The 27,307-nt window shown below is 38.2% G+C and overlaps 1 protein-coding gene across 1 annotated transcript in view; it reads left to right on the forward strand.

Annotated features, from left to right (window-relative positions):
* LOC133989379 (CUB and sushi domain-containing protein 1-like) overlaps nucleotides 1-27,307 on the forward strand; it is a 356,447-nt gene that overhangs the window by 262,785 nt on the left and 66,355 nt on the right. The window contains exons 30-39 of the mRNA XM_062428141.1: nucleotides 5,437-5,575; nucleotides 9,434-9,621; nucleotides 11,144-11,338; nucleotides 20,131-20,247; nucleotides 20,378-20,491; nucleotides 22,612-22,707; nucleotides 22,859-23,062; nucleotides 23,447-23,571; nucleotides 25,901-25,997; nucleotides 27,026-27,130. Coding sequence (XP_062284125.1) covers nucleotides 5,437-5,575; nucleotides 9,434-9,621; nucleotides 11,144-11,338; nucleotides 20,131-20,247; nucleotides 20,378-20,491; nucleotides 22,612-22,707; nucleotides 22,859-23,062; nucleotides 23,447-23,571; nucleotides 25,901-25,997; nucleotides 27,026-27,130 — 1,380 coding nt within the window. The remainder of the gene's footprint in view (nucleotides 1-5,436; nucleotides 5,576-9,433; nucleotides 9,622-11,143; nucleotides 11,339-20,130; nucleotides 20,248-20,377; nucleotides 20,492-22,611; nucleotides 22,708-22,858; nucleotides 23,063-23,446; nucleotides 23,572-25,900; nucleotides 25,998-27,025; nucleotides 27,131-27,307) is intronic.

A 27,307-nucleotide genomic window follows, 5' to 3' on the forward strand; every position in this document is an offset into this window, starting at 1 on the left:
ATAATGTTTTAAGTCTCGAATGTAGAGAGTAAACAACAAACATGACAGTTCAGATCCCTTGGGTACCCCTGTGTTGTTCTACCTCATCTAACATACTTCTCTGGGGGCAAATCATCTGAAGCTTGCTGATGAGGTGATCTCTAATCCTGCTGGTGCGTCAGATGGTCTTTCATACTGCAGGCTAAGGGTGAAAGATATGTTCTTAAAATTAAATCATGATATTGCAAGGTGTTCTCAGATAACTTGCTTTTGACAACATGGGCTACTAAACTCCTGTATGAATATGATTGCTATATAACTGTGATAATGTATTTTCAGCTGATATGGTCAGGTCTTTACAGTCAGCCCTTGTATTCACTGTCTGGTTTCAAAGGATGTTTTGGAGAAGCAGAGAGAGAGGCTGTGCTGTGGCTCTGTGCTCTGACTTAAAATAACTCATCAGAGTCCCGGATGTAAACAGACCTGCTGTAATGACGTTAGTCAGCTAAGTCCAGCTCAGACTTTAAAGTCCATGTAAAGCAATAATAAATACATGTTCTAAGTTTAGTTAAAAAATGAGTAATTAACCACCCATCCAAATTTGAACGTTTTTGTAAGGTATAAAAACATTTAAAAATCATGGGAAAATATGCAGTACTTGCTCTGAAATGCTGGCTCAACTAAACAGCTTCTAAATTAACAACGCTCACACTAGCAAGCAACATGAGAGATATTTTAAAATTAAAGTAACATTAGGAGCCACTGTTTTTTTAATTCAGCAAAAAAAATGTAAATTAAATGACTAGTAGACCAATCATTGCTATGTTAAATTGTTGTTCTTTTAATGGAATTTGGTTCTCTTAATGCTACTCACTTCCCTACTGGAAAGTCATTGGCAGCTTCATTGTGGCCATCACCCTAGGAGCAATTTCTCCTTAGGCTGTGCTTTTTGGTGAAGTGCTGCAGGGCAAATGCTGTCCCTCTGGCCTGGGTCCTCCCAGCCGCATAGCCAGTGCTGTGGTCAAAGCTGCCGGCGCTGCGCCTGTTGACTCTACCCATCCTCTAAGCCGAAGCCTGGGTTTAAAATAACCCCTTTAGTGCTAACATTGACGGAAAATGGCCCCATTCACCAGTAACAGCAAAAAATCCAAAGTAAATCCCAGTAGTTTGCAAAACTACCCTGTGTAAAAAATATTAACTATGAGTATATGTGTTGTAGTGTTTATATAGTCGAGTCACCATTGCAGGCCCAACCAGAAAAACCTGAACACAGAAATGGTGAAAAACAGTTTAATGCTTTAACTAGCTCTAACATTTAAAAATAAATCTCTATTTCCTTTACATGGACCTTAATCTAATTGCAACTCAGTGTGGACTGTATTGGGTAAAAATGGTCCAGGAGCCGCAGGTCAATATCAACCTGATATAAGCTGTCTGTCCAGCAGCACTGTCTGCTCTCCTCTACTTTTGTGGTTACTTTTTCATTCCACAACCCCTCCTGACTGACTAACTGCTCTGTTAGCATCTATTCTTCCCAATTTTTAAAAAGTTTTTTTTTCCTCCAAAGCACTGCTTTGATTAATTACTGCATTGTGAACGCACAACATCATGATCGATCAATCATTGTCACCGGAGTCAAATCATATCCTGGTGTGACTTATCTTGTGGTCAACGTAATTATTGGATGACGGAGTATCTTGTGAGCACCTCTGAAGGTTAATAAATCCTAGCAAAAAACTTCAGAAACTCCTCCACGAGAAGCCAGCAACACTGTTAAATTCACTTTTATGTATATTGCTTCTGTATGTAGGTACAATGTAATCACCTCACAATACTAAATACTAATAACAAGAATAATATGATATGTCACACCCAGTTGGAGGCATACTCTTTAATATTAAGTAGTTGAACAGTAAATTAAGTAAATTGAACAGGTCCTCCATGAAATCTGATTAAGATAAGCTACAAACAATCTTGCTGTGGGTTACAGAAAAATCAACATGGAGTATCAACACCTCCTTAACTCAATTTTCACCTAGCTGGTCTTGACGGACAAGCTGTGGATGAGGCTAGATTGAGATTGAGAGCAAGTGGACAGGAAAAGAAGCGTGGGGGAAAAAAGCAAAGTCATATTAGATTTGTGGATGATTCAGACAGCAGTGACGGACATTCTTGTACAAAAAACTGTTGAAAAACCAGATCTTATTTGCTCTTTTTCCTATTATTAACACCATCAGGCCCACCTGCTGCTTCTAGCCCTGTAAGCTTCCACATCCCACTCCACACCTCATTCACACACAATTCTTCTGCAGTTGGTTTTCTTCTTTCCCACATTCATGTGTGCCTTCCTTCCTTTATTTCCCCTCTCAACTTCCTCTGAATCACTGAAGGAAGCAAGTGATTTACAGCCCTGAAGTCTTTTTTGAGTCAGAAAATGCAGGAATAGCAGAGTTGGTGCAAAAAACATACTATGTATTTCAGGAAAAAACATTTCAGTGTCCTCACCTGGCAACCTACAGTTATCAATATGTTAGCTCAAAACAAACTAGTTGCACTTGTGTAGCAGCTGTTAGATGGTTGCTCACAGGCTGAAGAACACCAACCACACCTGGAATCAGGATCTGGGTGTTTATTCTATAAGAGCAGCACAGGGCCCAGTCAGCATACCTACACACAAACCCATGCTGCAGCAGGGTCTGTCTCTGTCTCCAGCACAATCGCTGTAGTAGTTTTTTTTGTTGTTGTTGTGTGTATTAAAACAATTTAGCAGAAATTAACAAAATACTAATGTAAATAAAATAAAATGTACACACCAAAATGTATGCCTCTACAATTAACTTGAAATTAATAATCACAGGAAAAACAAAATAATTAATTATATAAATAAATTAATCAATTTAATTTACAAACATAAGCATCCCTTCACAAGAAAAATAAAAAGGTAAACCGAAGATAGAACAAAACAATGTGCTTATTTCCTGCCATTAAACTACTCATTTAATTTAACCCCTCTATAAAACAGTCCCTCCAGAAAAACGTGATTATGCGATTGCATAATTCAACGCATAATCAGGCAAAGTCCGAATATTTATGCGGGGGCCGCATTTTTTCAAAGACGCCACACTTTCGCCGCATAAATCGCAGATTTCCGCGCAAAATGCGTGAAATATGCGGGGCTTGCATGATTTCATAATCCCAGCATTTATCTTAGCAGAAAGTTGAAAAATGTTGCGTTTACTTCACACGAGAGCAGCCATTTTCCCCTGTTGCCATGGGAATGTTATGAAGTGACGTATTACGCGACGTGAACGTCATCGAAAAGCTGCAAACCCTGTGATGAATCAGTCTCATTTGCCAACAAAAATAAGCGCAAAATACTGTGCAAAGCAGTTTCCCGGTGTATTACATGACAGTGTGGGCAAATTATTTTTGCACTCTGTGTTGGACCACAGGTTTTCATTTTCACAGTGGACTGTTGTAGTTTCATTCAGGAGTTGATGCAACTATACAGTTGTAAGATTGCACTTTTTTGTTACCAGTGGGTTAAATCATACTAGTTTCAAAAACCTTACAGTTGTAAGTATATTAGTAGTATGTACATTTATGTTACAGTAAGAGATTGCACTTTGTGCATTGGAAGCACTTATTTTAACAGAAGATGTCTGTTTTGTATAGCTACCTCTGTAAAACAGGAGGCGCACATTTTATTTGTTTATATTTTATTTATTCATTTTTACAGAAGTTGTAGCATATCCCTTTTGTAAAGCTACAGAACTTGTTTGACTCATCAATGTTTTGTAAGTTTGAGCCATGTGTTTATTAAGGTCTGAAATAAAACAAGATGAGAACTTAAATATTCCCAGCACTTTCTGTGAAGTAGTATGCTTGCTTATCATAGGAAGTAATTAGAAATGACTCTCTACATTAAGGTAGTAGCCTAGTGAGAACAGGGGAATCACTTTGTTTTCTCTTTTTCATCAAACCACAGTTTTTGCAATTTCCCGCAATTTTTGCAAGTTCCCGCAAATTTTGCAAGTTCCCGCAATTTCATCGCATAAAATTGCATAAATATCCCGCATATTCCATCGCATTTTTTAAGAGAACGTGCCGCATAATCAAGGAAACAATCACAAAAAACCTCCGCATTTTTCTGGAAGGATAATGTTATAACGCATAATACTGTTATACACATTGACTCAGCTACACTTGCACAGATTTCTCTCTTACCATACTTCCTGATATTGGTAGTAGGCTTCTGCTGAACTGCATGAAATTCTTTTTTTCTCATTAACTCAAGTGTCCAGATCGGTTTTGTCTTGCATATGAAATATCATGTCAAGTTAGTCAGGGTTGAGTGGAGAAGGGGAGGAAAATCACAAAAAGAATGAAGGTGCCAGAACTGCTGGATTTTTAACCATGCAAGGACCATTACACAGCTGTAGCTGAGATGGAAACAATGTGAGTAAACTGATGAAAACTCCTGCAGTAAGTGGCATGGTTTCCAACCCTCAACTTGCTGCTAAGTACTACAGATACTGCTAAGTACTACAGATACACCACGGGCAACTGCAAAACCACCTCTCTTTCTTTTGCTGCTAACCTACTGTTTATCAGTCTGCATTATTGGGAAGTCCTCCAGCATGGTCACAGAGACGAGTAATTTGCCTTGTAACCATGCCTGTAAAACACCTTATGCTTTGCTCCTGATATTGCCTCTGACTCTTTTCTAGTGACCTCATCTTTTGCATGACTGTAGATAAAATACAGGGCTTAAATTTCCCTCTTTTTTCTCTTAGCTTAGTCCCCATGAACTTCCCTCTTCTGCACTCTTCACCTCAGGTGTTGAGTGTGTTTAAAACCTCTTAAGATTAACCCAACATTAAACACAATAGGCTATTGAGTAAGTACATGTCTGTGTATGAGTGATCCGCAACTGTTTAAGCCTGTGTTTACCTCTATTTCACTGTTGTTAATCTGCTCACACCCACCTGCCACCCCCTAGACGCCTCTTCATGTTTCAAATTCTTCCTTCACATCACTTAATTGCTGCTTGAAAGCACCTATCTTTCTCTCTCACCAATATTTCTTTCCTGCTCTCTGGCTTGTTGTGGGATCACAGGACCGATAGGGTTGATTCTTTCTGCTAACTACCCCCAGCCCTACAATCTGTAACTAAATCTCATAGTCTCTCTATCTCTCTTTTACTCGTTCTCCCTCTCCAGCTATCTATGGAGGTTATAACAGTGGTCCACCAGGGCTAATTCTGACTCCTAACCGACCCCTGCCATACCTCCCATCACTAACCAACTTTTCTAATACACCTTCCTGTAGGGGTTATATTGTATGAGTGGTCAATCAGGGGTGATTCTCATTCCAAATTACCACAAGCCCAATGCTGTGTAATCATCTTTGTCTATTTCTCTTTCCATCTCTGTCCCTCTCTCTGTTTTTCTCCAGCAACCTGTGGGGGCAATGTCAGCGGCCCCTCTGGAGTGATTCTGTCTCCCAACTATCCCCAGCCTTATCCCGCAGGGAAAGAGTGTGATTGGAGAATCAGGGTCAACCCTGACTTTGTCATTGCCCTCATTTTCAAAAGGTAGGCCACTTAAATTTAAAATGTGTCTTGCAATGTAATGAACTTGTAACATAAAATGTTTTTCAAGTCTTATACAAGTGGAACTGTATAAGGAATTGTCAGTTTGGTGTTTGTAAATACAATTTTCAACGCTGGCCCAACAAGCAAGACAGAGAGAGAGCAGTGGTCGAGTGAGCTAGAGAGTGAATGAAGAGAGCGAGCGGTGCTGGTGAAAAATAAGCCGTGAATCAGAGTAATGAAGCTTTATTTTCAGATTGTTTCACAGCAGTTTCATTCTAAAGCACAAATAAAAACACCCACTCTCTGCTCTGCATGTGTGTGTGTCGGTCAAACAGACATACTCACAGCAGAGGAGCAGCACACTACACACAGCGGAGGAGTGGTACAGAGAAGCAGGGAAAATACTGAATCAAATAAAAACATGGCAATGCAACCTGGTCGTTATGCATGAAGCCCTGTGCTCACACTACACTAAAATGATCAAAATAAGCACATATTTTCAGCAATGATTTCATAGTATAGAGTTTCCAAAGGGAGTTCGGTCATCGATGGAGGGTGGGGGACTTTGCTGTGACATAAGGACAACAACAAGAGGTGTCTTAACTGAAATCAAAGTAAACTGTTATGCTAACCGAATGTTAGTTTGAAAGAAATGCAGTCAAGCTACAACATGTGTTACTGTCATATCAGTACCATGGTGGAAGTTTTATATTGTATGAATCAGTTAAATTATGTCAGAATTTGATTTATGCCGATTGATTTGACTTTTTCTCTGAGAAAAAACTAAGTTACTGATGCATGCCTTGCTGTCAGTCAATGGCAGAGTATTTACATTTTTGTTGTCAGGAGTATTACAGTAATAACAGATCATGAGTAACATCCCGATGCAACAAGTCAGATAAGCGAGCTGCAACAAGACCTCACTAAAAGTCAGGGCACAGCATTGGCCTCACTGATGACATCCATCTCTAATTACCATAAAAACCGGTGTATAAGTCTATTTTGGGGGGTGTCATGCTGGGAAAAACGCTTTTCTATTAAAGACTGGTTTGTTTAATGCACCAGGAGCTATTCATTTATGAACACATATGTTTATGCTCCAAAACGTTTTCAGTCTACTTTTATTTGAAACACAATCAAAACACACATATTACACCTGAAACAGTGTGTCGGGTTACTGGTTAATGGTCCAGTAATGATTTGCTTAACTGGACCGGTATATTAACTCAGACCAGGTTCGGGTTAGGCTAAGTTTCAATTAAACCTTTTAAAAGAACAGAATAACTTCACATATTTGATACAGAGTGTAGCTGTACGCTTCCTAGAGTCCCAAAACAAAGCATGGAAAAAAAACCAAGTTAGTGAATCTTTTAGGCTTCAGATCTGATTTTTTGGTAATAGGACAGTGTTTATGTGCATTTCAAGTCCTGATTGTGCCTTAGTGTTGAATATTTTACATGTCACAGTGGTTAGGGGCTTATGACTAAATCAAAAGTGAAGATTGGAGTTTCACATGTAGCAAAGGAGATAAAAGCAAAGTGGACTTTCTCCAGATTGCCAAAGGAAAAAAAATGACCCAAATTTGGCTTTTATGTTTTTCAGCTGGAAAGATAATTCCCTTCTGTTGTAACATTAGACATGTTTGTTTTGTTTTGTTTATCTCACGTTGAATTAAGTTGTATTGATATTTACTGATTTGCGTCATGTCTTCATCATCATTTATTTGATTTTAAGCTAGTGCTGTAATTGTGCTTTATAAATTCAGCTGAAAAGACCTCTTTTGATCAGTCTTGAATCAAATCACAGCATAATTCTTGTTTCTCCAATGAAGTCAGAAATTCTTATCATGTAATAGTCATTTGATTGTCGTCACCTAACTGAACCTTTTTTAAATATCAGTGCTTAAGTGTATAGCCAGATGATGATGTATATTCTTTGTAAAATAGTCCAAAGTGATATGTTCTACAGTACTTGTACTAATCTAACTCCTTAAAGGGAAAGCATTTATATGTATGTTTTCTCAAAATTAGAGTACTGGCTGCTTCATGGCTTGTGTACTGTATATTTCAAGATGTTTATTTCATCACTGAACAAGTTCCCTTTTAACTTCTCAAGTTAGTTTGATTGGTCTTAATTCGCATTCAAGTCTCGACTCTTAACAGACTATTCTTTGAGTTATAAAAGGTTACGGTGCTGCCCCATTTTTGCTCAAAAAGATCTTTATGTTCTTTATATGACACTTAGTAGCTTTAGCATTCAAAGCTACTACCAGAATGTACCACTAATGCAAAAGGTATTAGCACGGATCACTTTAATACTTTGTCAGTGCAAAAGGGGCTTACATGGAGTTAAGTCCATTCTGCACAAGATATAAACACAGAGCCCTAACTCCAGCATTATTGGCACTTATTTTAACAGTTTTAATGATTACATAAGGTATTTTCTTTAATATGAGCAGGTCTGTTCCAATAAGAGATATTGTTGTCAGCCAAATGTCACAAATGCATCTTTTACCCAATCCCAGAAATTCATGATTATCTTCTTGTCTCTTAAAGTAAAGTGACAGGTTAGAAAAAGTAGGGGACATATCTTGTACTGCCATACTAATTTGTCATTTGTGGATTTAAATAACATCATATTTTAATTGAAACATTACATATTATCTTGTTTTCGGTGTAAACATACATGATGTTTAGTTTTGCAGAACTGTGTATTTCCTCATGCCTATGCTTGTGGCATGTATGTGTGTCCTTCTGTGTATCTTTGTGTTACAACACAAAATATAAACTGGGTATTGTTTTACAAACATTGCTCTTCAGTGCCTCTGGAGCTGATACCATTATGATGCTGTCATTAATACTGCTTTCTCTTATGCTCTCAATTCCTCCTTTACACACACACACACAAACCAAACACTGAGCAGGATGGTTTAACGAGACAGGTGGAAGTCAGAGCTAATATACACACATACTCTGAGAGCAAACATTGCGATAGGTGTCTATATGTGAGAGTGTGTGTGTACAAATTTAAATTGTGTGACGGGTAGGAGACAAGGCTAACATAACAACTGTCAGAGCAAACAATGAGACAGGACTGTGTGTGTGTGTGTGTGTGTGTGTGTGTGTGTGTGTGTGTGTGTGTGTTGGTTGGTTCTCAAACTTTTACCCTCACGAGGACTAGATGTCTTCACGTATGTATAGAGAAATGAGGAGAAGCCGCCAAAGTGAAAACCAGCAAAACATGCATTAAGGGCTACTGTAGGCATAGGGTGCGGGTTCAGCAGCAGCAGGTTTTAAATCAGAAATGTGTTCTGCTTGATTTAACAAATAAAAATGTGCTCACACAGATATTTGAGTCAGATACACACACAAACACATATTCACACACATATTGGGAAAACAAAAATCAACATATAACATAACGTGCCCTTTCAGGATGAGAAAACAATGATTAACTTAATATCAAAATGCCACGGCATGACTGCTTTTGCTGCCGCTCACCCATTCTTATATTTATGCAATATTAATAAAAGAGTGTGACTATAACTGTCTTAAATTCAAGAAGAATAATACAAAAACAAACTTTCAGAACTTTCATTTTTAATGCAGTAAACACATCCATAAAACATGTCAAACACCTAAAAATGAAGGTAAGAAGATTAGCGAATGATTAAAAGAACAGAATTCTGACTCAGGCAGTCATTAAATGAAGCAGTTGTTTGAATTTAACACACTGGATCAGTTGTTGAGAGAATTATGACAATAAAAAACACACTCAGATACAAACAAAGTGCACAATAAATCTTACTACATCCTTTAACCTAAGTTATTCTGTTTTTTGTTTGTTTTTGTATCCCAGTTTTAACATGGAGCCGAGTTACGACTTCCTGCACATCTACGAAGGTGAAGACTCTAATGGGCCATTACTATCAAGTCTCCAAGGCAACCAGGCCCCAGAGCGGATAGAGAGCAGTGGTAACAGCCTATTCCTGGCATTCAGATCTGATGCCTCACTGGGCATGTCTGGGTTTGCCATCGAATATAGAGGTAATTAAACTTAGAACCTTGGCCTAACATACATGCCCTCCAACAGGTCAAAGTTCTTGAACTGTAATTCTTCCTAGGTAATGACAACAATGCTTTAAAACAGTTTAATCTGCCAGACTGACTTGCTACAAGTTAAGCAAGTTGTATTACTACTACTAGCATACTATATATATATATATATATATATATATATATATATATATATATATATATATATATATATATATATATGTATATACTAGCATAGTATAACAGGTTGTAGTAATATGTTTGCATTGGTATAATAGCAGCAAGAGTAGCAGTAGATTAGCTGTAGTAGTAGCATTAGTGCAGTATTTGTAGTGTTAATATTGGTGAAAGTATTGATAGTGGTAAAATAACAACAATAGTAATATATTTCAATGTAGAACTGCACTATAGACTTATTTTAGTACAGGGCTAAATGAGACCAGAGTCATTAATATACTCGATCAATTGTTCCAGAGTATTAATTGTGCTTTTTTGTCATCCTGAACTGGAAAACAAATTAATGCTGTATTACATTTTTAGCTAATAAACATACTTGATAACTCTTTGCAGTTTGTTCTGTAGACAAGAATAAAAAACAAGCATTGTAACTCAATGTTGTGTTTATTAAGTGTATTGATACAAATGTCAATACAGGAGTGTTTTTTTGGGAACTGTGGATAATATTTTAAGCTTTAAGTTAATTTCACCCTCACATCATGAGGTTGTTTTTTTTTTTCAATTGAAAGGTCATGCGGTTCAATGTCAGCCCATGAGTTGTTTACTTCCACAGATTGTGACTCATCCTGGTTTTACAGATGTTGCTTGATTGGCAGTGATTTAATAGCTATAGTCAATGTGGAACTGATTAGTAGTTGTTTGACTGACTGGGAACTAGATTTGCTCTGTCAAGTTTTATAAACTCTTTTTTCCCTTTGTTTCTCTCACTCCATTTATCTCTAATTAAAAAAAGATTATCTCCCTCTCTGTTGTCTGTCTCATCACGCTACCTCACACCTCTGTACTTTTGTCATTAATTCACTACCTTTCATCTGCAATCTCTCTAATTAAAATACAACCATAATCATCTCCTTGTTTCGCTTCCATCTTGCCCCTCACCTCTCTCTCTCTGTCAGTTTTCCTTTGTCATGCCCAATATTTCATTCTTATAGGGCGATCACAGAAAAGCAAACAAATTCTCCCAATACCAAGTCATAAAGAACCAATACAGTTTTTGACCATGTTTGACTCCTCATGTTTACTTTCTCCTCTATCCTTGTCTTCTTTCTCTCTTTTCTTCCCTCTCCTCTTTTACCCTAATTTGGAACAAGTGCCTAGTTATGTGCCACACAGAGGGGAGGCTAAGGTGCAGTGCCTGGTTTTGAAAGGAGATCTAATGAACTTCCCACATGAATAAATTATGAAAAATAAAACCACTTTGTTTGAGTTTTGTAATATTACAAATTATTAGGTCTTGCCTTTGTCGAGTAACACAAACTGTCTCCATTCTCCACAGAAAAACCAAGAGAGGCCTGTTTCGACCCCGGTAACATTATGAACGCTAGTCGGATAGGTTATGACTATAAACTGGGATCTCAGGTCTCCTACAACTGTCATCATGGCTACACAACAGTGGGTGGGGATACCATTACCTGTGTCCTGGGACACGATGGGAAGCCAGTGTGGGACAAGGCTTTACCATCATGTAAAGGTAGGAGAGACAAACTATGAACCACTTCCTTACAAGTACATGCAACATATGATTGAATGAATTTGCACTTATGTCAAACTACAGAAAAAAATACCTGCATGCACATATAGTATACCCTAGTATTGCCATTAAAACTGAGCATTTATGGATGTCACGATAACAAACTGGTTAAGGTGTATACCATTTAACTACAACGCACGCAGTTTGATTCGAGAAAGGGACATTTGTTGTACCCCCTCTTTCTCACCTCATTTCTTGTGTGCCTCTTTTACTGTCAAGTATCCCCAGAAATGCACCAAATTTTTTACTGAATATCAAGTTATACCCAGCAAACAATGAAGTCAATTTGGGTGGCAATACCAACCCAACCAACCTACTAAAATTCTGGTGACTGATTTATTGAAACCTGTTTCAATGGTTTGTGACTTCCCTGAAACTTTCTGTGTGCGTGTGTGTGCATATTGGAAACTGAGAGTCTGTCAGGGATTGGAAGGTTGAACTGTCTGTTTGATTGACATCTCACAGGGCCAAGGAAGTGACACCTGCCAAACTGCCATTCAGAGCATATATGAGCGTGTGTGTGTGTTTGTGTGTGTGTGTGTGTGTGATTTCTAAAGTGACAGAGACTTGACCTAGTGACATGTGGGTAAAAATTCAAATAAGCCATAGAGCAAGGTAGAAGGACAAGGAAGGAATTTTAAAATCAGCACAAAAAAACATATGCGCGCACACACACACACACACACACACACACACACACACACACACACACACACACACACACACACACACACACACACACACACATACACACACACACACACAATACACACACATACAGACACTTACTTATACCTCTTAACACTTTGAAAAAGGCTCCTGTGAAAGCTCTGTTTAATAATATCTGAAAGACAGTGAAGAGGGGGGTTGGGGGTGGGAGAGAATAAAGATGAGATAATTGCACTCAGAGCAGCTATTTGAGACCAGCAATGAATAACCAAGAAAAAAAAGTAATTTTATGTCATGTTCAGATTCATCAAGCTCATTTCAAGATAATACTGCCACTTATCAACTTTAGAAGTGTTACAATTACTTAACCAACCCCCATTCTGGAAAGTTCTCTATGGCTCGTTTTTGTCCAGCTGTGGTTTTGAACATGAAGATGCTATAGTCTGTTATTAAGTAGCATAAAACAGAGAAGGATGGATCACTATAAACAAACAACAACTTTATTCTGTCATTATGTATTTTGAGAGCTACATCTGTAAGAAAATCTCACTTGTTATACTAATAAACAAGATGTTGTTACTTTAATCACCCAGCTAGTAATTCATCAAGATCTGGAATCACAAAGTCATTTACTGTTTCTATAATTAAATCTGTAATTCAACTAATCAAACGTATTTAGTTATTTAGTATTTGCTACATTTTTGGTTGTGTTCAAATAAGCATTTATAGTGTTTGGTAATAAACCATCTCTGTGGTAACATAAAGAATGTGTGTTCATTAAACAAATAGGGCATGCTGAAATTGACTCAGTGTAATATTTAGATATACCCAACAATGTATTTATGAACAGAAGCCAAGTATTGATATTTTAGACACATTTGAAGGCTATTAATCCAGAACCACATAATTGTCTTCTATCAAATAAAAAATGATCTTGAACTCTTAAAGGCTTCAAACTCCATCTGGCAATTGATTCATGCTTTTACTATAATTGATTTTGACATAATGTCCTCATAAGGTGTGTTTTTAGCTCTAATACAAAGATAATCATTGAACATTAATTACTTCATCATATTGTAATTTCATGTGTAATGTGATCATATGACTATATGTGTTTGAGAGAAAGAATATCTTATTGACTACTTTGCTGAACTTTTATACATTTAAGAATTTGTCAAAAAGACATTTTTATATACCCTTTTTTTAGTGGCTGAGTTGCACATGGTGTTTTAGTAGTTCTTGATTGACCTAAATGTAAATCATATTAAGCCCTGTCTTCATTTCTTGAGTTGTTTGCAATCTTGAATTGGGTTCCTGGTCCAGGCACTTCTGTCATCAAGATACTTTTATAGATATTTGGAGATTTGCTGTCACCTATAGTACACGACAAGTTACATAATTAAAGCAGAACAATTCAATTAAAGACAGTCCAACTCAGTAATCCTGCTCTTTTCCTCCCCCAGCTTGTATTGCACATTAAATTTTCTCACCACATAGTTAGGGAAGTTTTTCTGTCTGTCAGTCTGTCTCTCTATCTTTGGGCAGCTCCTGGGGCTTTTAGACCAAACTCATTAGACAGGGTGAGACCTCTTTAAATAATACATCTCCACTTACACTCTCTCCCCCCCCCCCCCCCCCCCAACACGTTCTGTCTTCTCTTTCCTTTTCTCTGTAACTACTTCTCACTCTCCTCACTCTCTTTCTGCTTTTCATCCTCTGCCTCTCTCGCTCTCTCTCCTATTCTACCTTCCTCCCACCTCCTCTGTCTGTGTCTGATTTACTCTCTATTTTTCTCTCACCATTTCTCTCTGGCTCTCTCTGCCTTTCCCGCTCTCTCTCTCTCTCTCACACACACACACACACACACACACACACACACACACACACACACACACACACACACACACACACACACACACACACACACACACACACACACACACACACACACACACCTCCCATCTCAAACCGCTCTTTTATTGGTTTCCATGGTAACTAAGAGCTGTTGCGAGAAAGAAGGAATTCTCTGTGACTGTTGATAGGGTTGTGTGTGTATGTGTGTGTGAAACAGAGGGAGAGAGACACAGAGAGGTAAAGTGAGAAAGCGACGTAGCTATTACAGAGTGCCGCCTAGAGGCAGTATTCATGCACACACACACACACGCACGCACACACACACACACACACACACATATGCACACCAAATACAGTATATCACACTTTTACGTACAAGCACTCTTGAATGCTCAGTCTTAGAATACACAATATGTTTGAATATCCATTTAGCACACATATACTCGATTTAGAAAGCTGGCCACGTTCTGTGTGCATGTGTGTTTGTCTGCAGTCTTGTTCAACTACATTGCTGTGAAACATTTATGTTCTAATCATGGGGATCAAAACATAGTTTGTTGATTTTATTTTTGGTCACTTAAGATTATATTATCGATTTCAGAAATGGCCCACTTGACTCAAGAAAAATTAGCAACACAGAATGCTTTTTTGAGGATTTTTACTGTTTGCATTTTGAGTCGCAGTGACTCAGGAAAGTTCAAAATACTTTCTTTCCATTATCAACTCCAATCATTTCACACAGCATTAATTTAATCAGTGCAGCAACATACTCACCTCTGTTTTGCTTTTAATACAAATAGTGTTTTGTTTGCTAATTATTTCCACTCTTTTTATCAGATTGTCATTAAGCTATCTTTAAAACAACAAATGCAATTTGAAACATGCAGGAATTCTTGATTTTATTAGCAATTTAACTTTAAAAACACTGATTGGAAAAATGAAGGAATTCATTAGAAATTAAACAGTAGAATGTTGAGTTTGAAATGACTGTTGATGGCATTAGTGCAGAGGTAATGTACATTGTAGAATTTGAATGCTGGCTTTTATGTGAAAATTATAGTGTTGTTGTTATATTACTGAATATGTGAGTTTCTAATTGCTGTTTTAAACATTTTGGCAGTGGCCATTAACCATGCATGGTCGTTCAGGTACATCTGAGGTTTAGGAGGTTGTCTGCTGCCATTGCTGCTGGTGTTTAGGTGACATGTGTCTTGGCTGTTGTTGATAAAGCCTATAGGGTATCACATTGCAAGTGTGTTGACAGGCTATAAGTGGCAGAATGCTGTTCATTTATGCACCATAAAGAGCATATTAAAAAAATTGACATACATTCAAGTGGGCTACATTTACATAGTGACCATCCTCTTTATATATGTATATGTCATGTAAATAACATGTACTACAACTATTCTTTTTAGGTTTCTCTGAAAGTTCCAGGAAACATGCAACACAACTTTAAATGTTTAGGACACTTTAGAAATCTTTTCCTGTACTTTCACTATCACCCCAAAGCCCTGCTCTATGTGAGTGTTTGTGCGTGTGTGTGTGTGTGCGTGTGCATGTGTGTATTTTTGTGAGCCAGTATGAAAAGAGACACAGTGAAAGGTAGGACTGCAGAAGTGCTGTGTACTTGTGTGTTCTTGTGTATGTGTGGATGATCAAAGCGCATGGATGTGTGAGAGAAAGAGTGACTTCCATAGCATTTTTTGCATTTATTTGTGTGTGTGTGTGTGAGAGAGAGAGAAAGAGAGAGAGGGTGTGAGTGATCAAAGCTCATGTGTGTGAAGGCTTTTGATAAGGCTGACACCTGAGCCTAGAGCAGTACCAATGGGGGATTGTGGGTAGATCAAGAAAAGACCTCTAGACCTGAGGGTTTGAGTGTAGCAGCACAACAAGAATCAAACCAAAAAATATCAGTCGATATCAGTGTGAAGGATCAGGAGGAGAGGAAAGAAAGAGGGTGATTACTCTGATGCTTTAGGAAACAAGAGGAAAGTAGGAAGGGATAGGAGTGGGGAGGAAGATGAGTGGGTGGGAGTACAGCAACTGTCTAGCATAGGAGTAGAAACCAAACCAAGTTTTTCTGTTTTTTTCATTCGAGGCATGTAAATCTGTTTTACAGAGCAAGTCTCAGCCAAGAATACAGGTCCAGTCTTAATGTCCACTAGACTCTAACATGTGTTCGCGATAAGTCGGCAAAGGCTCAGGGCTGTCCCAGTGTGAAATCGGAAAGCGCTTGAGGGCTCTCTGGTGGAATTTTTGAGCCCTTTATGCACAGTTTCCACAAGACTGCAAGGCTGAAGACTTTGCTTGAAGGAATTACCCTCAAGGGGATGTCCAGAATCATCTAAAAAAAAGAAAGAAACAATGACTGCTTAATGATTTCTTTATTCAATGAAGGCATGATCTTCTTTAATCAGCTTTAAAAAACATTGCTAATAGAATGTTTGCATATATAATCACATCCTCACATATTAGTGGCCACAGACAGGTCGACAGTACAGCCCAGGCAACATGCTAATTCTCAAAGCGCTGTCCCATTCCTCAAACAACATTTTGAACTGTTGTACCCTCCTGCTCTCACATTTTCACTGAGCACAGAAGTGATGTTAATAAGAGTCTGTTAGGGATCAGCAGTGATGTCCTTTAGTGGACACTGGGACTGAGCCACAGCTGTACATTGGCACCTGAAACAAGACAAACAGAGATGAGACCAGAAGAGGTGAGAAGAGGAGCGATAAGAATACACCATGACTCTGTGTGTGTATTGGTGAAGTGATGTTGACAGATGTAATTATTACCATTGTTTTCAACACACCACACAACACACACATTCACAGACGCACTCATTTATTGACCTCTGCTAACTTAACCTGCATCATAGGTGCACACACAGACACATACAGAGGGTGCTTGCAGTACCACCACCTCAGTTTTAAAATCATGTATAACTATGTTACAGCACTTTTCTACTCTATTGTTTTTCAGTTTGATTTGAAACTACCCTGTGCTACTCTTACCTACTTCTCACTACTACATAATATCACAATATGTGTTAGTTACAAGTAAATATGTGTAGGGTTTTTCCATCCACAGCCTTCCATAAGTCAATGGGAGGTGTTTCTTAATCATTAATCAATAATCCTTATTGATTTCATTTAATGAGTTGTAAAGTAACAGTAGGGAATTACATTTGAGCTTAATTGTTACAAATAAGAGTACACATGCACACATATACACGCAGATCAAAAGCACTATAGTTTTATATAACAAAGCCTTGGAGTCACAGCGGCCTTAGTGATATTTGGGGACAAAATTAATTTTCTGCTAAACTAAACAACTTTTGAGCCATATGCAGCCAGATAGATTTTTTTGAAAAAATATATAAGAATAACAGATTACAGAAGTAATTTGCTCGCCAGATTTAATTTCAACGGGCAGTACTCAAAGTAGCAGAACAAATTAGACATTAAAATGTCAATGCTTCACTGCCACATGATTTCTCTAAATGATTGAAGCTGCAAAACTATCTGGGCACTGTTGCCAGAAAGGTTGCTGGGAGAATTGTTACCTTATTGGAGGTTTTCAGCAGCTACAATGGGGTCCACATGGACTATGACAGTCACATTTCTTTCTAGATGAAAGTGACCTCAATCCAACTGATCATGTGTTACAGGAAATTAATAAATGAAGTGAAGCTAGAGTACAGACCTGGCAGATCATCATTAGGGAAGATTCCAAATGCTGGCTGAGTTTTCAGAGTTCCATAACCTTCACAGTTTAGTGATTGGTACTAACTAGCGCCAGTATTAACTACAGAACCACGCCATAAAGCAATTGCCTTACCAAGTATCTACACATGGCCTAAATTGTACCCAGCACAAGCTAAATGTTACAATCTGTGTGACTCCCTGTGACTCTTAAAGCCATATTTCCTATGATATGTACATGAAATCACTGTACTGGTTGAGTGATGTGAGACTAACATCTGGTCTACAAAGGTAGCAACATATTATGCATGTCAAGCACAGACCAGATGGACTCAAATGCAGAGACAGGGACACAGGTATGAAGAGTTCTCAGTAGTTTAATCGGTCCAGAAGTCAAAAACCGGGAAATCCAAAACACAGGGCAGAAGTAAAAAATCACTAGGCAAACTCGGGATCCAAAAGACAAAACTGGTCGATACACTAGAATATAAATCAAGATATGAACGCCGGAACTCTGAAACGAAACTGACAAGAAACTTACATGTAACTGACAAGACGATCTGGCACAGAAGGGAAAGAGCACACCACATATATACCCTGGATAACAACGAGGTACAGGTGTAACACATTAGGGGAAGGTAGGCAAACAGGAGGGGAGGAAGTAAGAAAAGACAAGGGAAACACACCAAAATAAAACAGGAAGCAGACAAGACAAAAACCAAACCTACAAAAATACACCATAACACAACCGGGCCCTGACAATACAGTCATTGACTAGGACTGCTTTCTAGCAATCCCTCACTTTTTGGGAGTGAGGGATTGCTCTGAAGGTGCGCATCATAATGGTTGATATTGCAAAATATTTGTCAAAATAACAGTCATTACATGAACTCTTGATGAAACAAAAATGATGCACAAAGGAGATTACTGCCTGTAGTACCGTAGTATCAATATCTGATATCTAGAAAAGTGAAAGTTACAATCTGATGCTAACTGTTGACAAATGCACCATTTCAACCAAACGTTCTAGATACTTCAGAACCAGGGTAACTAATCTCAGGAAATAAACGTTGATGTGACAGTCTGTTTGCATTGCCACTGCATCTGAGGAACCAGTTCAATCATCAATCAAATCAAATCATCAAATAAAGATCCATGAGGAATTAAAAAATGATGGCATGCTTTAAAGACAGTTTTTACATGAGGAAAAAACAACACAGAACTGACCTGTTGTTCTTGTTTACTGTTGCATGAGTCGGATATTATGATTGATTGAAATGGAGAAATGCAGAGGAAAATGAAACTGAAACTCCACAGTATTTAAAAAAAATGAAGAGAAATGTCCTCCCCTTGTCCTAAATCAGTATTTCCTTATTCCATGAACACAAGTTGAAGCAGCAACAGTGTCTTTGTTTGACCAATCAGCAATGGTCATCCCTGCAAACCCTGCCCACAAAGTCCCTTCACTTTTAGAAAGTACTACCCCCTGTGCAGGGCCATTTTGGGGGGATAAAATAAATTATCCTCATTTAGATCCAGGTCACTCTGGTGGAAATGCAGTTTTGAGGAAATTAGTTCCTCAAAAGGTTTGTAGTCCCTGGAGAAAATTCATGTGGTTGAAACACAGCTAAATATAACCTAAAACATTATCAAAATAATTAGCTAAATCCAAGTATCAACCCTTCATATAGACTGTTATGTGTCTACATTGAGACTGCAAGGCTGTTGGGCTGCAAAAGGATAACATGCTGTACAGTAAGATATTACATGTTGTCTTTTCGGTAGTGTCCCATCTCTTGAATGATAATGCTAATGTCGCTGCAGCCAAATGTGCATATATAATTGTTTAAAAAGTACACAAAGTTTGTATTGAAATTAAATGACCACAAGGACATAACTAAGCACCCTTTTTGTTTGGGATTACTAAATGTTGACATATTGGTTTCATTTACTGCACTATATTTCTCAAAAGCTGCTTCTTATTTTTGAAGCAGTTCAGTGCTGATCCCCTGCACATTATGTGTTTACCCTTTGCCTTCAGAGATATCTATAGAATATATTGTTGGTTAGTTAAATACTCCCTTCCCCATCACACACAACCTTTCCTTAAATACATCTGCAGACACTGCTCTTTAAGTTTGAATCATTTTCCACACATGGCCCTTTGCAAATTGTGTGAACATTAATTTATGTAATCATGCCAATTTGCACAAGCCTTCAGTAAATGCATATGCATATAGAAGAGAGGGGTACTTGAATGATTGCACACAAAATGAACCAACCAAAGTGACTAAACCAAGTGCCCACCCAAGCTATTGAATCTGTTTGAAATTGGTGTGCATGAATGCCAAAGAAAAAAATCGAGAAAAAAAAAAGAAATACATACTGTACAATGTATTTATTATTTTTTTAAATATGCGTTTGTGCTGAAGGTATAAAATATTTGAAGTTTTTTCAAGATGTTTTGAATGAAAAAAGTATTCCTCTGTGTTTCTGTAGCTCCCTGTGGTGGACAGTATGGTGGATCTGAAGGAGTCGTTTTGTCTCCAAACTATCCTCTTAACTACACTACCAAGCAAACTTGCTCTTATTACATCACAGTTTCCTCACAATTTGGTAAGTACATCAATTATCACACTATACATGTTTATAGAGGCTTCTGTAACTGAAGCACCAATACAAAATCTAATCCATACCTTTATTTTTTTTTTTGACAATTTTTCTGTCTTCTGGTCATCTTTTTCAGTGGTGTTTGGTCAGTTTGCTGTTTTCCAGACAGCGATGAATGACTCCGTGGAACTGTTTGATGGAGCCAATGAAAACGCTCGATTGCTCAGCTCCCTAGCTGGATCACATTCAGGTGAATCTACTATTGGCTGAAACCGGTGACAAATACAGTAGAGGAAATACTAGTGGGTGATGCTGGTAGTAGAGAAATATATTGTTTGTATTTCACTTTGACTTTGCATATATTTTATTTTATATTTTTTTAAAGCCTCAATTTATTTCTAATGTTATAAACTTTTTCTGTTGTCTTTTTTTTGGTGTTCCAGAGACACATCTTTGAAAGAGGAATTTAATAAAATCATCTGTAAGAAAGCAGCTCTTGGGGGCTGTAGAACACAGCACTAGTGGTTGTTATCACAGTTTATTTGACAGTGATATATCTGGTGAAAATCCATTATGGGTTATCTTTACAAGACAAAATCAGCAGTGGAAACGTCTCACTGGGGCCATACGATATCCAGTAGCACTAATATTCCTCAACACAATCCTCCCTGGGTTTCTGTATCCTCCAACTTCAAGTCACCCCAGCTTGGTAACATTTTGAGTCACTATACAATAATATCCTCAGCATGGATGGAGAAAGAAACACAAGGAAAAATCAATGTAGATGACATAGTATAATGTATGAAGAAATATTGATTAACATAGTTGTTGGCAAAATGTGCACTTATTGCCTCAGAGTTTGATGTTCCCTTGCTGTGTGTCATGGCCAGGGGGTATGCTGCCGGGTAATCCCACTGGAATTGACATTTAGTTTCTTTCTGTAGAAACTGAGGCTTTTTAAATATTTTCTCTGTTATGTTTATTCTGTTGTGTGTTTGTAGTATTATGAGGGGGAAATTAGACACTTTAATAGAGGACAAGACCCTTTAATAGAGGACAAATTGACTATACAATATTTGAGTAGAGTTTCTTTTAACATATTTGCTTTATTCAGTAGTCTTATTTCAACATAATATCCCCAATGTGACAGTTTTTGTTTTGCTGAATTAAGCTGCACATGATGCACTTTTTTCTTCCCAACTACGATTCATCTAAGTCAGTTAAAGAAAAGAGGCCAGCTTATATCATTTATTTATTCAGTGACCTATGATGCTCATTTTCAGCTCTATATTTTTATTCTGGGACTCCACTAAAGTAGATTTGCATGGTTTGCAGTTACAAAATACTCACACTGGCCCTTTATAACAGGCAGGCTCCTGTTCCTTTGAGCCAGCTTGACCAGAGCCATGGCTCAACGTGACTACCCTCAAAACAATGAAAAATTGACATGATGTTAGATAAGTAGTGAAGTCACACACTGTGTTGAGCAGATGACCATGTAAAGAGTGGACGTTAGCTTGAGCTGAAAGTAGAAAAAAAAGTTGGAAACTGAGCATTCAGAGCAGTCTGAAGCCATTGCTTTTTACACCTCAACATATGTTTACCTGATTATTTGACACTTTGACATAAGTCATAGTAACATTATATATGATTCAAAACAAGGAAAAGCACAATAGGCCCACCTAAAGTTAATTTGAAATTCCCCATTTGGCTAAAACTGGCAGCAAGTGATGAAACACAGCAGGCTCTACAATATAATGTTATCTACATCATTAGCCTGTAACACACACACAGGCAAACAGCTTTTTAGCACATTGTTCCTGCTAATTGACATTGATTCACAAACATATTGACACGCATACATGCATACCAAACATACACATACACACACATCCTGATGCAGCTAATAATGGTTCTAAATGTCAGCCACACCAGGCCAATTTTTATCATTGTTACTTCATTTGCCTGAGTATGTGTGTCCCTATAAATGTGTGTGTATGCACCTGTACGTTGGTGTATATGTGTGCTTTTTAAAGTATTCTTATTTATATGAGGATCACATATCACCACCAAGGGAGAATGAATGAGAAACCCTGTAAAATTAAGGCACTGTTTGGTTATACTATCAATGTGACATGTAGTTATAGTTGAAAGTATGTTTGTGATTCAGGGGAACAGCTGTGTATGTATTGTTTGCGTGTGCATCTATTACTGTCATATATGGTATTGTATGTGTGTTGTAGCTGTGTCTCTATTGTCTGTAAAAAGTGTTTTCATGAAAGAAACTTCAGCCTTTATTTAGCTTGTTTTAATTAATTATTTATTCATTTTTTAAATAATTGCATATATTTGTATAATTGTGTGTCCCAGGAGAGACTTTGCCCTTGGCAACTTCCAATCAGATAATGCTGCGGTTCAATGCTAAGAGTGGCCAGTCAGCTAAGGGCTTTCACTTTGTCTACCAAGGTAACTCTCACTATAACTCTTTTCCCTCTCTGTCGCGCTCTCTTACATACACACACTGAGCCACATTCAACTCAAATTAAACAACTTACTCATAACTCATAACTAAATTCCTCTTTTCCCACTCATTATTCAATTATTTTAATTGTTGTAGCCGTTCCTCGGACCAGTGACAGTCAGTGCAGTTCAGTGCCAGAGCCTCGATACGGCAGGCGGATCGGGTCAGAGTTCTCAGCCGGCTCTGTTGTTCGGTTCGAGTGCAGTCCTGGATATCTACTGAAAGGATCCAGTGCTATCCGGTGCCAGGCCGTTCCAGGTGCTCTGGCGCAGTGGAACGCAACAACACCAACCTGTATAGGTAAGGCCGACAATGAAATGTATGTATGAGTATATAACCATCTAACATATGCAGCTCCAAAAAGTAATTAGCCCTTTGAGTCTGTGAATCACCCAGAACTGCAAGAGTTGAGTTTTGACATTAGTTCTTACAAACTAAATGTGTGCTTGTTTAATATTTATCTCTGCTAAGAGCAAGCCTTTTGCAAAAAGCTTTAACTGTCTCCTCAGTTTATATCATAAATAATGTTTATCATATTTTCTCTCTCTGGAACCCTGTAGTGGTAATTTGAACACCATATTGTCCCTGGGTATGCATAGCCATATTCCAACAACCTGTCCTATCTGTTAGCTATTTAGTTAATAAACTTTGCCAACAAATCCTTATTTTATATCTTCATTCTAGTTCCCTGCAGTGGTAATTTGACTGAACGCCGGGGTACAATACTGTCTCCTGGCTATCCAGAACCCTACCCAAACAGTCTCAACTGTCTGTGGAGAATCCATGTCAGTGAAGGGGCTGGGATACAGGTATGTACACTCTGAAATATAAATGTATAATGCATGTACACTAACTATGGGGATGCAGATAAACATGGAGTTTAAAGGACAGGTTAACAATTTTTCAAGTCTGCTTTAAAACAGGTGTCGAGTGCATATGAACACTGAAAGAGTTTTTCCTCACTGTAATCATTCCTCCTATTCATACTGGCTGTTAAAGGATCCATTTCAAATGTGCTTTCAATGTAAGTGATGGGGGCCCAAATCCAGTGTGTCCACACAGTCATTTTTTGCAAAATGCATTTAAAAGTTTATCTGAAGCTTATATGAGGCTTCAGCAGTCTGAGTTATTCATATCAAGTGGATTTCTGCCACATTTACAGTCTTTTTAGCATCATATTCCCTCTTTGTGTTTCCCTGTTGAGCTGTTGTGGAAGTATAGTAACAAAAAGAGGGACTTTGCCACTAAAAAGACTGACATTGAAAGATACCTGCTTGATTTGACTAAGTTGGAGGGCTGAAGGTCATATTAGCTTGAGATAAACTTTTAAAATACATTCATGCATAGAATCAATCATCAATCAATCTTTATTTGTATAGTGCCAAATCACAACAAAGTTATCTCAAGGCACTTTACACATAGAGAAGGTTCTAAACCGAACTCTTCAGGTTTTAATTTTAAAGAGACCCAACATTCCCACATGAGCAAGCACTTGGCGACAATGGCAAGAAAAAACTCCCTTTTAACAGGAAGAAACCTCAGGCAGAACCAGGCTCAAAGTGGGCGGCCATCTGCCTCGACCGGTTGGGGTAGAGGGGAGAGAGAGGAAGGACAGGAGAGAGAGAGAAGCACATAGAAAATAAACATTGAAACTAGAAGGTCCGGGACTGGAATCTGTCATCCGGACGTCTACAGCCCCAGATTGCCTGTGAGACGAGAAAGCACAGACAACTCCGGGGAAGAAGTGTAGGTTACTGAATGCATTAATAGTACATGAATGTTATTGGATATAGATGGATGGATAGAGAGAGAGAGAGGAGGAGAGAGGAGCTCAGTGCATCATGGAGGTAGGAGTCCCCCGGCAGTCTAAGCCTATAGCAGCATAAACTAGGAGCTGGCTAACTATAAGCTTTATCAAAAAGGAAAGTTTTAAGCCTACTCTTAAACATAGAGAGGGTGTCTGCCCTCCGGACCGAATCTGGGAGATGGTTCCACAGGAGAGGAGCCTGATAACTGAAGGCTCTGCCTCCCATTCTACTTTTAGAGATACTAGGTACCACAAGTAGGCCTGCGTAGTGTTCTAGTAGGTACATAAGGTACTATAAGCTCTTTAAGATATGATGGAGCCTGACCATTAAGAGCTTTGAAAGTGAGGAGAAGGATTTTAAATTCTATTCTTGATTTTACGGGAAGCCAATGCAGTGATGCTAAAATAGGGGTAATGTGATCTCTCTTTCTAGTTTTTGTCAGAACGCGTGCAGCTGCATTCTGGACCAGTTGGAGAGTCTTTAAGGATTTATTAGGACAGCCAGATAATAATGAATTGCAATAATCCAGCCTAGAAGTAACAAATGCATGGATTAGTTTTTCAGCATTATTTTGAGACAGGATGTGTCTAATTTTTGAAATGTTACGCAGATGAAAATAGGCAGACATTGAAATTTGTTTTATATGGGAATTAAAGGACAGATCCTGGTCAAATATAACTCCTAGGTTCCTTACAGTAGTACTGGAGGCCAAAGTAATGCCATCCAGAGTAGTTATATCATTAGATAATGTGTTTCTGAGGTGTTTAGGGCCAAGCACAATAACTTCAGTTTTTTCTGAGTTTAACAGCAGGAAGTTACAGGTCATCCAGGCCTTTATGTCCTTAATACATGTTTGTAGTTTAGTTAACTGGTTGATTGCATTAGGCTTTATTGATAGATATAATTGAGTGTCGTCTGCATAACAATGAAAATGTATTGAGTGTTTTTACCGAATAATGTTTCCTAAAGGAAGCATATATAAGGAGAATAGTATTGGTCCAAGCACTGAACCCTGAGGAACACTGTGTCTAACTTTTGTTTGCATAGAGGATTTATCATTAACATTTACAAACTGAAATCTATCTGACAGATAGGATTTAAACCAGTTTAATGCTGTTCCTTTTATATACAATAATATATAGAAGGAGGCTTGTGGTACTTAAATTGTAAATGCATTATGAATGGATCTTCTAATGGCCCGTATGGACAGGAAGAAGGATTATGGCAAGAAAAACTTATTTCATTGGCACCTGACTATTGTTTTAAGACAGAACTTTTTGTGAACCTATCCTTAAATGTGCACACTTATTTTGTTTTATTTGCTGTTTAGATTCAAGTGATGACATTTGCTACTGAGCACAACTGGGATTCTCTGGAGATCTACGATGGTGGAGACATGACAGCTCCTAAATTAGGGTCATTTTCTGGTATGACAGTATGCTCACATACACACACAAACTCACAAACCCATGCACAGACACACAAACACTCCGGAGATCTATGATGGATGGGATATGACAGCTCCTAAACTATAGATACACACAGATTGACGCTCACACACATGCACACACACAGTGAAGATCTATGATGAATTAGATATGACAGGTCTTAAACTACAGATACGCACACATACGCACACATACAGTACACATACAGTGCTCACTGGGGATCTATGATGGATGAGTTGTAATTCCAAAAATTCTGATATATATCTTAATGTTTTTAAAGGCATAAAATTCTTATTTCTTTCAAGACAGTCAGTGAGAGGAAGTGAATAAAGGAGGGAGGGGAGGAGTCTCACTCAGAGGATGAGTGAAGGATGAGAGAAGAAGAGAGAGAAAGAAGGAGAGGGAGAAGACAGGGAGGGATGAAGAATGATCTAACCTTTTACAATTTCCCAGCGGAGTTTCCCCTGTGACCTGCCCCAAGCACATACCTGTCACACACCTATCACACATAAAACATGCCGCCCATAGGGCAACGCACACACACACACAAGTGCACACACACAAATGACTTTGCCCTTCTCAAGAAGGCACACTGGGGAGCTGCCCACTATAACCACAGTGATCTGGTGTTTGCCACTGAACAGCTTCACACGGACAGTTGAGGGTTGCTTCACATAAGGACACTAAAATGCTAGCTGTCTTTGGAGGGTTAAGGGTCATTCACCTTCTCGGCTCATAATTTACCAGCTGGACTTGGGATTTAAACAAGACTTGTGGTCAAAATCTCATTTGCTGTAAAAAGACAAACAAAAAACCCAACGTGTATTTTTTTATACAGTTGCATTGTACATGTCCAGTGTTGTTACATAAATGTTATTTTTTATATGAGTGAAGTTGTATTTTACCGTATAATCAGGTGTGAATACATACAGTATATGCCATACATTGTGAATTAGCCCAGAAAAACCCACTGACTGGTTCTGTTATGTCTTGTCTGTGTTTTACAGGGACTACTGCCCCAGCCCTACTAAACTCTACATCCAATCAGCTTCTCCTACACTTTCAGAGTGACATCAGCGTGGTGGCAGCAGGCTTTCACCTTGAATACAAAAGTAAGTTAAAGCTTTCAACACAGATAGATAGAGAAATGATTGATAGATAGGAAAGAGTGGTGGGTTTAAAAAGAGTATAGTGGCTGCAGTAAAACAACTAAGGAGTGAAAATTGGCTCCCTTCTCACCAGAAAGCACAAATGCACCCAAACACGTAGATATACACATACACACACAC

This window comes from Scomber scombrus, chromosome 1 (assembly GCF_963691925.1).
Source record: "Scomber scombrus chromosome 1, fScoSco1.1, whole genome shotgun sequence".
In the NCBI taxonomy this organism is placed as follows: Eukaryota; Metazoa; Chordata; class Actinopteri; order Scombriformes; family Scombridae; genus Scomber; species Scomber scombrus.